Source organism: Vombatus ursinus, unplaced genomic scaffold (assembly GCF_900497805.2).
Source record: "Vombatus ursinus unplaced genomic scaffold, bare-nosed wombat genome assembly UNPS02001419.1, whole genome shotgun sequence".
In the NCBI taxonomy this organism is placed as follows: Eukaryota; Metazoa; Chordata; class Mammalia; order Diprotodontia; family Vombatidae; genus Vombatus; species Vombatus ursinus.
This window is the reverse complement of record NW_020941197.1, coordinates 18,664,325-18,676,351: the sequence shown is the minus strand read 5'-3', so window position 1 is coordinate 18,676,351 and position 12,027 is coordinate 18,664,325. Positions and strand designations below refer to the sequence as shown.

Below are 12,027 nucleotides of genomic sequence, written 5' to 3'. Positions count from 1 at the left end.
CTAATGGAGTTATTCACCCATCCAGTCTGTTTCCTAAGTGCTCCGTTCAGTAAGGTGCCCCTGAACCTTCTCACTGCAGGAGGGTGTTCTCCACTCCACTTGCTCCTGCCCCTTGAAGAATTGGGTCCCACTGGGTCTTTTCCTCTAGTCAGGATTTCACTGTTAGTGAGGAGGCTAATGAAAATGTCTTTATATAAGACATAATTATAAAAGTGAGAGACTGAGGTGTGGGGGGAAACAGAAAAGAGGGTGGTGGGATTGTGTTGTCTTTTTTCTTGGAACTCATTTAGATAATTTGTGTTTCACAGCACTGAGTTTTGCAGAGTGCTCTCCTTATCCCAACCTTGTGTTTTAGGTAATTCAAAATGATTCCATCATACAAATAAGCAAACAGAAGTGCAGGAACTAAATGACCAGGATCCTAGGTTCCGAGGATTGTGGAATTAAAAGGAAATTTTGTCGAATCTGTCATTTTACGAATGAAGAAATTTATACCCAGAGAAGTAAAAGTAACAAGCCTGGGGGTCAAGGTAAGTGTGAGAGTCTGTGGACAAACCTAGAATTCCTGGGATCATATCTTTCTGTTTTTGTCATACTCTCCCTAGAGGAACTAAGCCCTAGGAACTTCATCTAGATTCTTTCAGACCTAGAAATGTGTCTTAGGTTAGACTGGCACTTAGAATAAGCATAGGGTAGTCGAAATTGTGCTTAATTAACTAGAAGTCAGGAGGGTGTGTGCTCTAGTTTTGAATATGTAACTGACAGGGTATGGGAAGTCATTGCACCTCTCCACACCTCAGTTTCATTATCTGTAAAATTAAGGTCTTGGATTTTGGACCAGATTATTTCTAAAGGTTCCTCTGGTTCTAAATTTTGTGCTTTATAAATCATCTGCAGGACTGGAAATATCCTAATTGAGAGAGGTGTATCCCTAAGTGGTTCAGTCTAGGGGTAAAAAGTTCAGGGATCTGGTTTTTACTTGCATCTGTGCTTTTATCTTTTCATCACCAAACTGGAGGGTGGCCCTATAATTAGAACTTTCAACCTTTCATTCATTTCTGTAATTTTTCCCCTCCACATCATTGCTCATCCATACTCCTATTAGCTGGTATTTACAGAGCACCCTTAAATTTTGCAAAGCATTTTGCATATATCATAAGAGTGGGGACGAGGGTAGTAAGCCCTCGCAGAGGGTCTTATTGACTAATACCTCCAGGACTAGTACCTCCTTTTTCAGAACTCTTCTGAGGAAGTGGGACAACCAGACATTCCAGCCAATAATACAGACAGAGCGAAGGAAGGCAGGATGGTTCATGGGACCATGCTGGCAATAGATGTTCAGCAGAGAGAAAATGGAACAGCTGTGATGGCAGCATGGGCCAAGCTGGTGGCAGATGCTCAGGCCAGGATGAAAGCAACAACACAAGGATTTACCCGGGAACAATCAGAAAATCTTGAGGAAGCTGGTAAGTCTTTCAAACTTTACCAAATCCTACCCTCCTTTAGGGTCTGCCTCAAAGACAAACTAGTAGATTGTGGGTTCTTTCTCTGAGCTGGGACAGCAAAGATGTGAGAAGTGTTATGGTCTTGAAGTAACCCTATCTTTCATTTTCCTCTCTCTTTTCCAGTTGTACATTTTCCAAAGACAAAGTCCAATACAGTTGCCTCAACCCCTCAGAAATCTCAGAAAGATGATGTTCCTCCTATGCCCACCCCTCTACCTCCTCTGCATACCTTATCCCGAAATAATCTTCAGGCCTGGTGCCAGAGACTCAATATCAGTAAAAATGGCCGGGTGAGTCAGTCATTCAAGTCAGAGAGTAAGCATTTATTAAGCAACTACTGTGAGTAAGGCGTTATGGTATGCTCTGTAAATAAAAATTTTTAAAAAGGTGGAAGATAGTCCCTGCTCCCAAGGAACTCACAGTCTAATGGAGAACTCCTGGGAAGTTATACTACTAAGAGCAGCAGGGAGGGGAGGACCCTGATTCTTGCTGTCCCTTTATCAACTGATTTGCTTTTTTTCTCTTCCCCTTCTTCAGAAGCACATTTTATACAAAAGACTTTTGGAACATGTGCCACCTTCTGAGCAAGTGAGTAAGTTATAAGAAAGATGAGGAAAGGCAGTCATGGTAAGTGGAGTGAGCATTGGACTTGGAATCCAAGGACCTAGGTTCCAGTTCTCTCTCCACTACTTACTACCTATGGGATTTTGGGGAAATTACCTCACCTCTCCTGGCCTGTTTCCTCATCTGTAAAATGACAGGATTGAACTAGATGATCTCTAATGCCTCTCCCAGCTCTAAATCTACTTTCCTTTGAGGTTAACACCTTATATTTCGCCTTGACTCATGTAAAAGGCTGATCAAGACAGTTTAGGCATGGATTCCTTCTTTTATTTTGTTATCACCTCCTTATTTTTATACCTGTTTCACACTCAGACAGCAAACCACAAAGTGAATGGGCATCACAAAGTTTAGGTTATTATCCTAACTCTCTCATTAAATGTTTCCTTGAGTAAGCTGGGCCTCAATTTCTCATCTCTAAGGTCCTTTACAATTCTCGAAGGCCATGATACTGCACTGTCTCTTGTGACTCTCCATATATGAAAGTGTTAAATGGGGGGGTGGGCGGATTATTGAAGTGAGACTGAAGCTCTAGTATCCCTGGGTATTAGTCTTCCCAACAATGACCATGAACTCAATTTACAGGACACTCCCAGCATAGAAGAAAAGGCCCAGTGGATAAAAATTAAAACAGAAACTTCAACTGAAGAGTCTTCAAGTGAAAGTCAGATGGTGGTTAAAGCAGCAGAGACACTGACAAATAAGAAAAAGAAAAGAGAAGCAACAAAGACTGCCCTTGTCCAGACAGCCAGCATGGCAGCATGGAGCAGACTCATGGCAACAGTGAAGTCCAAGGCAGTATGGCCCACGTCCACATCTTCTGAGCCTACTAGGTCCAAACAGTCAGGTAAGACCGACCATGCCTTACTTAGCTTAATTAGCCTAATTAACTGTGGGGTATGCCTGTATAAGGAGGGACTGGAATTTCCTTAGCCTTGTAACTTTGGGGAAAGGGAGGGGTGTGACCACAAGGACACCTAGGAGTGCATCATGACCCATGGAGTAATTTGTACATCTATTAAAAACATTTGTGAAATCAGGAAAATATAAATTAAGGCTCTATTTGAGAGAGAGAATTGACTCTTCCTCACTTAGGGCAATAATTATCACCCCTGCAGATGATGCAGATTGTCTGATTCTCTCCCTTTCTTTCTTTTTCTCTCTACACTTAACTATTCCTCCAGTGCAGGATTATGCCTATGCACTTTGGGCCAGTCTTACAGGGTTGTTGAATAGACCTAATATACTGGGGCTACATTAGCTAACTTCCAAGTGTTTTACAGAAGTAAGTAGAGAAATTTCCTTAGACTCAGGAGACCTGAGTTGAAATCTCAGCTCTGAAATCAAGAAGCTGTGTGATAATTGATTGGCAAGTCACTTAAAACTTTGGGTTCAGGGGAAGTGGGGGAACCCAAGACGGCAGAAAAAAGACAGGGGCTTGCCTGAGCTCTTTCAAATTCCCATCTAAATACCTTTAAAATATTGCCTCAAAACAAATTTGGGAGCAGCAGAACCCACAAAGGGACAGGGTGAAACAATTTTCCAGCTCAAGACAGCTTAGAAGGTCAGCAAGAAAGATCTATGGCACCAGGGTGAGAGTAGAGCTTGGTCCAGTGTAGGCCATGCCAGTGCAAACTAGGCCCCAGCAAACCAGTAGCAGGGCTTGGGAGTGACTGAATCAGCAGCAGCTGTGACTGCTTCCAGAGCTCAAAGCCCACAGGTGGTGAAGGGGTCAAACAGTTGGTCAGAAGAAGATTACAGGGGTCTCTTTGCCATCGCTGGGGACACAACTCTGTTGCTTTGCTTATACTCAGACCTAGGTTGCAGTCCTGAGTAGTAGTTCCAGGGCAAGGAGGAATGCTAGCACACCAGAGCTTGCAGCCTCAGTGAAATGGGGGATCTTCTTCACAGTTCCAGGGCAGAAAACAATGGTTGTGGTCACTGAAGACCAGAGCACAAGCTAGGAGAGTAGTAACACACCTCACCTTAGAAGAACTGAAAACTTACAGGTCCACAGAAGTATCTATGAAAATAGCTGCACAAAAACCCCGGAAGTTTGGTAAAATGCATCCTCCAGGTTGGAAGCAGAGCCCCACTTTAGCATGGAGTTAAAAGTCAAGAAAAAGGCTGGGGAAATGAGAAAACAACAGGAAAAAATCCTGCCCATAGAAAGTTATTATGATGACAAGGAAGATCAAAACACATACTCAGGAGAAGAAAACAAAGTCAAAGCTCCTACATCCAAAGCCTCTGGAAAAAAATATGAATTGGGCTCAGGCCATGGAAGAGTTTGAAAAGGATTTTAAAATCAAGTAAGAGGGGTAGAGGAAAAATTGGGAAAAAGAAATGAGAGTGATGTAAGAAAATCATGAAAAAAAAGAGTCAACAGCTTGGTAAAGAAGGCACAAAATAATACTGAAGAAAAAATGCCTTCAAAACAGAATAGTCCAAATGGTTAAAGAGGTAAAAAATCCAATGAGAAGAAGAATGCCTTGAAAAGCAGAATTGGCCAAGTGGAAAAAGAGGCACAGAACTTCACTGAAGAAAAGAACTCCTTAAAAAGTAGTAGAATTGGTCAAATGGAGAAGGAAGTACAAAAGCTCACTGAAGAAAATAATTCCTTAAAAATTAGAGTTAGGCAAGTGGAAGCTAATGACCTTATGAGACATCAAGAAACAATAAAACAAAAAATTTTTTTAAAAAATGAAAAAATAGAAGAAAATGTAAAATTTCTCCTGGGAAAAATGACTGACCTGGAAAATAGATCCAGGAGAGATAATTTTAAAATCATTGGACTTTCTGAAAGCCATGATGGAAAAAAGAGCCTAGACATCATCTTTCAAGAAATTATCAGGGAAAACTGCCTTGATATTCTTGAACTAGAAGGTAAAATAGAAATGGAAAGAATCCACCAATCACCTCCTGAAAGAATTCCCAAAATGAGAATTCCCAGGAATATTATAGCCAAATTTCAGAGTTCTTAGGTCAAGGAGAAAATACTGCAGTCAGCTAGAAAAAAACAATTCAAATATCATAGAGCCACAGTCAGAATAATGCAAGATTTAGCATTTTCTATATTAGAGCATCAGAAGTCTTGAAATGTGATATTCTGGAAAGCAAAGGAGCCAGGATTACAAGCAAGAATCACCTACCCAGCAAAACTTAACATAATCCTTCAAGGAAAAAAAATGGATACTCAATGAAATACAGAACTTTTGAGCATTCCTAACAAAAAGACCAGAGCTGAACAGAAATTTTGACTTTCAAATGCAAAACTCAAGAGAAGCATAGAAAGGTAAGCAGGAAAGATAAATTATAAGGATTTCAATTAAGGTTAAATTGTTTAAATTTCTACATGGGAAAATGATACTTGTAAATCCTAAAAACTCTCATTACTAGAGCAATTAGAAGGAGTATACTGAGACAGAGGGCATGGATATGAGTTGAATATGATTGGATAATTATCTAAAAAAAAATATTAAGGAGTGAGTAAAAGTAATGCACTGGGAGAAGGGGAAAGGGAGAGGTAGAATGGGTAGATTATTTCATACAAAAGAGGTTCGAAAGAGCCTTTACAGTGGAGGGGAAGACTGAGGAGGAAGAGTGAGAAAACCTTACTTTTATTGGAATTGGCTTAAAGAGGAAATAACATACACATTCAGTGTATATAAATATATCTTACCCTACAGGAAAGTGGAAGGGGAAGGAAATAAGAGAAAGGGAAAGTGATAGAAGGGTCAGTGGATTGGGGTAGATAAAAGACAGAAGCAAAACACTTGAGTTGGACAGGATGAAAGAAGAGAAAAAGTAGGATAAACAGAGGAGGAAATAGGATGGAGGGAAATACTCAGTGATAATAACTGTGACAAGTTTCTCTAATAAAGACCTCCTTTCTCAAATATTTAGAGAACTAAGTCAAATTAAAAATAAGCCATTCCTCAACCGATAAATGGTCAAGGCAGTTGACAAGGCAGCAATGAAAAGGCAGTTTTCAGACACAGTATCAATCATGAAAAAATGCTCTAAATCACTATTGATTAGAGAAATGCAAATTAAACAACTCTGAGCTACCACTCTACACCCATCAATTTGGCTAATATGACAGAAGAGAAAAATGACAAAAGTTGGAGTGGTAAAATTGGGACTCTAATAGTTGGATAGTTGAATGTGGTAAAATTGGATGTGATAAAATTGGGACACTAATATACTGTTGGTGAAGTTGTATACTGATTCAGCCATTCTGTAGATCAATTTGGAACTATGCCCAAAGGACTATAAAATCATGCATATCCATTGACCAAGGACTATTTATTACTAGGCATATATCCAAAGGAGATTAAAAAAAAAAAAGGAAAAGGACCTATATGTAGCTATATTTATAGCAGCTCTTATAATAGTGGCAAAGAATTGGAAGTTGAAGAGATGGCCGTCAATTGAGGAATGGCTGGATAAGTTTTTGTAAATAATTATGATGGAATACTTTGGTGTTATAAGAAATAGAAGCAGGATGCTCTCAGAAAAACCTGCAAAGACTTCCATGAACTAATGCAAAGTGAAATGAGCAGAACCAGGAGAATATTGTACATGGTGACAGCAATATTGTACAGTGGTCAACTGTGAATGATTTCGTATTCTCAGCAATACAGTGATCCAAGGCAATTCTGAAGGACTTATGATGAAAAATACCATCCATCTCCAGAGAAAGAACCGGTGGAATCTATACAGATGGAAGAATTCCTTTTTCTTTGCTTTCTTTATCTTTTGGTTTTTTTGGTCTGTATTTTCTTCGTTTTTGTTTCTGTTTTTTTTTTTTTTTTAATATGAGGTAATTGGGGTTAAGTGACTTGCCCAAAGTCACACAACTAGTGAGTGTTAAGTGTCTGAGGTTGGATTTGAACTCGTGTCCTCCTGACTCCAGGGCCAGTGCTCTATCCACTGCGCCACCGAGCTGCCCCCTTAGTCTGTATTTTCTTTTACGACATGACTAACAGGGAAATATGTTTTGCATGACTGCGTATGTATGTCAAATCGCTCGCCTTCTCAGCAAGGGGGAGAGGGGGAGAGAACTTAGAACTCAAAAACCAATGTTAAAAATAGTTTTTGCGGTGCTGACCCGGAGGAAGTGGTTACTCCCGTTGCCCCGGAAGAGAGGACAGCGGGTGACTGGGGCCCGCGGGGGAGGGGCGAACAGGGAAGGAACTGAGTGGGGGCGGGCCTGGGAGTGGGGAGCAGGGAGGGCCGACCTGGACGCGGGGGGGGGGGGGGGGGGGGGAAGAAGGCCCATCCTGGGGGGGGGGGGGGGCGACCCTGGGGGCGGGGGCAAAATAGGGGGGGGGGGGGTGCTGGAAGGGGAGGGGGAGGGGCGGCCCTAGGGGCGGGGCTGCGGCGGTGAGCAGGCCCGAGCCGCGGCCTCCACAGAACTGACAAGGGGTTTTGTTAAAAATTCTTGTGGAAACAAAATATAATTTCCTAAGGAAATGGAGAAGAGAAAACATACTACGGGTGTGAGGGCCCGGATGCTGTGCATGTGAAATTGGGATCTTCCGATGGTCATGAATTTATTGTAAAGAGAGCCTGCTTTCACAGCAGGATCAATACCAGCCCATTGAGGGGTTCAGCCGACGAAGCTAATTTTAGACAAATCCCCTCACGTCACGTCACGTCACATCATGCGCGCTGCCATGAGGAGTTCGCGTGCATGTTACCTACCAGGTTAGCTACCAAGGTTGCTGGTACTCAATTGCGCCTGGAATTGCTGATGCCTGCGAACTTCCTAGATTGTTAAATAAAATGAATTATAATAAACTGTTAGCTTTTTCAGTATTTAATGCCTGTAGTTCAGTCAGTAGCTTTTTGCATATAGCACGTTGCGTGGGGGGGGGGCGGGTCGAGAACTGTAAAGTTCCTTGCAGAGCAGATACCTTCAGTCATTTCTTTTGCGTAGCAATCACAGTTGAACTTTGTTTTGCAGCTTTAATAAAGGACATTTTCGCTAAATGAGAAATAAACAGATATGCCAATTAGTAGATGGCTGTGTCTTATCCTTTAGATGTGATTTTAAATATTAGAACGATGATTATAGTAAGTAGTGAAATCTAGGCAAATACTACAGGTTTATACTGGCCAGCTATTGGGGTTTTGTTTTTAGTAATTTTTGGACAGGTGGGGTTAACTTGAACCTACCGTATCATAGCTGTCTGGCATTATTAATTATGCAACTATTTTGCATTGTCGACTTGTGTTTATAAATATGGCTTGGCCAAAACATTAATTTTTTAATTTTTTTTTTATTTTGGTAGGCAATGGGGTTACGTGACTTACCCAAGGTCATACAGCTAGTAAGTGTTAATGTCTGAGGTCACATTTGAACTCAGATCCTCCTGACTCCAAAGCCGGAGCTCTATCCACTGCACCACCTAGCTGCCCCTCGAAACATTAATTTTTTGATAACTCTTGAATAGTAAGAATTGATTTTCCCTGTCTTTTGATAAATTGCAGTCTTGTTAGCATATCAAAGTGTATCTGCATATCTCTTTTTGTCATACAACCTAAGTGGTACTTTTCTTTTAAACCATTATGGAAGATTGTTAGGTTTAACTTTTGCAGTAGTGAATTTTTAAGAACTTTAGCCAAGCTGTCAATAAGTAACCACAGTACTAGATAGCTTTGGCTCTGAAAACTTAGGGATAGTCATACAATATACTTTTTGAACAATCCAAAGTACTGTACTTAATCATCTAGCTAAGAAAGCTTCCTTTGCAATTTACTTTTCACTTACTATATTAATAAATCATTACTTAAGTATATTAAAAGAAGATCATGGCAAAATTTATCCACCACCACCCCTCCCAAAAAAAAAACCTAGAATTGAACCAAAAAAAGCAATCAAAATAATATTTATGAGACTTAATATGTGGAATTCATAAGAGCCTGACATAAAGCACCTTAATGCTTTGTGGGTTCAGTTTTATTGATGGTCAGATCATGTCTTCTTTGTATGTAGTGGCTATATAGAGGATTGCTGATATTAAGGAGCAAAGCCTATATATTATAACGAGGTAATGACTGCACCAGTTTAATAAGGCTTTTGCTTAGTGAAAATGAGCATTACTTTAACCTTTAGGATTGGGAAGGACAAATAAAAACTTCAGTCAGGTTATCTCTTTCCTAGGTATGGAGTCAAGAACATGAAGGTTGAGTTTCAGCTTCCTGTTTTTCAAATAACAGAGAATTAGTTATGCAAATGTAAATTTAAATACTGGTGACTAGATTCTTTTAATTCACTCCAGAAATTACCAAGAAAAAAAATTCATAAGCAAACAATCATTTTGGTCTTAATCGTGATTGAAAACAGTTGTTACATCTGTTTTAGTAATTCATTAAGACAAACTCTGCTTCATATACACAGTACTGAAGTATTTACTAGTGTTTGCTTATCAAGTGTGGTGATTTTCAGTGCTAAATGGTGACAAAAATACCAATTATGTACAGATATGATGATCTTATGGGTCAAGATGGTAGCAGAAACTAGATTTCTAATGGGTTCTGTCCTAGTAGGTTACTTTTTTAACTCATGGCTACATTTGAACACATCATAAAATACTAACATTGATGTCCACAGTTTAGTATGGCTAGAATTAAAGTAGAAATTATGTATTTCAAAAGTGGTACTGCATGGTAAGTGAGAAAATATTTACTAAAAAATATGAAATATTTTGTATTACATATGTAGTCTGGGCTTATTTTCAAAAGCATTAAATTCCTCACTTCATGGTTTTTATTTTCACATTAGGCATTTTCAGTCATCGTATTCTTATATACTTAGAATGATTAGATATCACTTAATTGGTTTAATTTAAGAGATTTTAATAGTTTATATCATATTCAAATCTATTATTGTTTCTGAAATTGGTATTAGCTTGTTTTTGAAATTCCATTTAAAACCCTACCCTAGTCTTTTCTACATTGTAGCATTTTCAGCACATAAGATTCTATTATAAATAAAATTCTCTACAGCGGAAAAAAAAAATGGTTTTTGCATGTAATGGTAATAAAATATTGTCATTAAAAAAAAAAACCTCTCTGGGTCTCAGTTTCCTTATCTGTAAAATGGGAGTGGCAATACTTGTACCACACACCTCACAGGTTGTCTGAGAGAGTGCAATTTGTACATCTGGAAGTGCTATGAAAATGTGAATTGTTATCCTATGACTTTAAGAAAGGAGATCATGGGGCAGCTATGTAGCACAGTGGCTAGAGCTCTGGCCTTGGAGTCAGGAGGACCTGAGTTCAAATGTGACCTTAGACACTTTACACTTACTGGCTGTGTGACCCTGGGCAAGTCACTTAACCCCAATTGCCTTGCCAAAAAAAAAAAAAAAAGATCATGCTGCATTAATAAATTATTACAAATACCTAATAAATGCTTATTGATAAGTTGATAATTGCATATAAAGGACTGGATTATTATTGTATTTCTTTATACTTTCTCCATCTCTCTTGATTTCCCTCCTCTTTTTCCCCCAGATTTACCACGATGGTGTGTAGTACATGCTGAAGTTTTTCCTAATGATGTCTCTGGTTCAGCTCCTTTGGAGTTCCATGCTGGACAGACCTGGGTGCCTGAAAATGACATATTGATTCCTCTCTTATTATTGCCTACCTGCTCTTTCCCACCCCCAGAAGTAGAAGACAATTGGTTGTGCCCCAAATGTGTCTACAGGTAACTTTTAAGGTGCCTTTCTATATGGAAACATTGGACTGGTATCTTCAGTCATTCATAGGGGACTGTTTTTCTTGATTATCCATGTAATTCATGCAAAAGTTTGCAGTAAAGAGAGAAGTTATTAGGTCTGAATAATTTAGTTAAATGTGGCTACACAGTCTCGTTCTAAGAAGGGATATTGGGATTTTTGTATTATGTTGAAGTAAGAAAAATTGACAATACAAACCTCACTTCCCCAACGAATACACGTTTCAGAAAGAAGGAAATCGAGAGATGTGATAAATAGGCCAGGCCTGGCTCAGTCTGGCTGATAATTCAGATTCAAGGCTAGAAAAAAAAATTAAATACTTGTAGACCATTTAGCAGTTTCCATTATAAAAAGGCTAAACTCAGCATTAGGGGATGGGATAGGCACTCAGAGCAGGGAAAAATACATTGATTTAATTGAGCCATTTCCTAGAATTGGTCATGCTAATGATTGACTAATCAGAAACCTAGGGGCTAGAAAAAAGCATCTGACTCCCTGTGTATTTAGCCTTTCTACTTAAGTAACTGGGAAGCAACATCAGCAGCCCAAGCTTTAGTCCTCTGAGCCAATCAAGTTTTGAGGATAGTTTCAGCAACTTTTAAGGAAAAACTAGCCTAACCTCGTTGGGGTAGGATCTTATGGACAACTAGCCCATCTCACATAGCGGGGCACTTGGGTAGATATTTTTCCTCCCGCAAGTGGGATATCTTATTTCACCTTACTTTCTTGTCTGGACCTCATTTTGCCCTGTTCATCATTCATGGAGTAATTTCCCATAAAAATTGTTTTCCTTATTTATTGCCACTTGTCACTCTTTGAGGGGACAGTATGAAGTAGTCTCTTTGCCCTCAGGTCAAGTCACTAAGCTTATCTCAATTTTCTTACAGGAATAAAATCCTGATGGACAATATTCTGTAACCACAAACGATCAAGGCTGCAAGACTGTTTTTGACTTCCTCAAGATACTGACTTATAACTGTGACTTTCCTTCCTTTAACTTAGATTTTCTTTCCCAGTTAGTCCTTGATGCAGCTCCCGTTTCCATTAGTGAACAGTTTCCTTCCACCCAGGATTTTAGTAAGATTAGAAAAGTCCTTACAAGTCAACAAGATAGGAAGGACCTGATATTACAACCAAGTCCACATATT

General features: G+C 39.4%; 1 protein-coding gene across 1 annotated transcript; it reads left to right on the top strand.

Moving 5' to 3' along the window:
* Positions 1-479: 479 nt before the first annotated feature.
* On the top strand, positions 480-11,797 carry LOC114046141 (developmental pluripotency-associated protein 4-like). The gene is made up of 7 exons (XM_027866401.1): positions 480-530; positions 1,238-1,466; positions 1,629-1,795; positions 2,043-2,093; positions 2,712-2,973; positions 10,653-10,848; positions 11,767-11,797. Exons 1-7 carry the CDS (start codon positions 480-482, stop codon positions 11,795-11,797), a joined length of 987 nt encoding a protein of 328 aa, XP_027722202.1.
* The last annotated feature ends 230 nt before the right edge of the window (positions 11,798-12,027 follow it).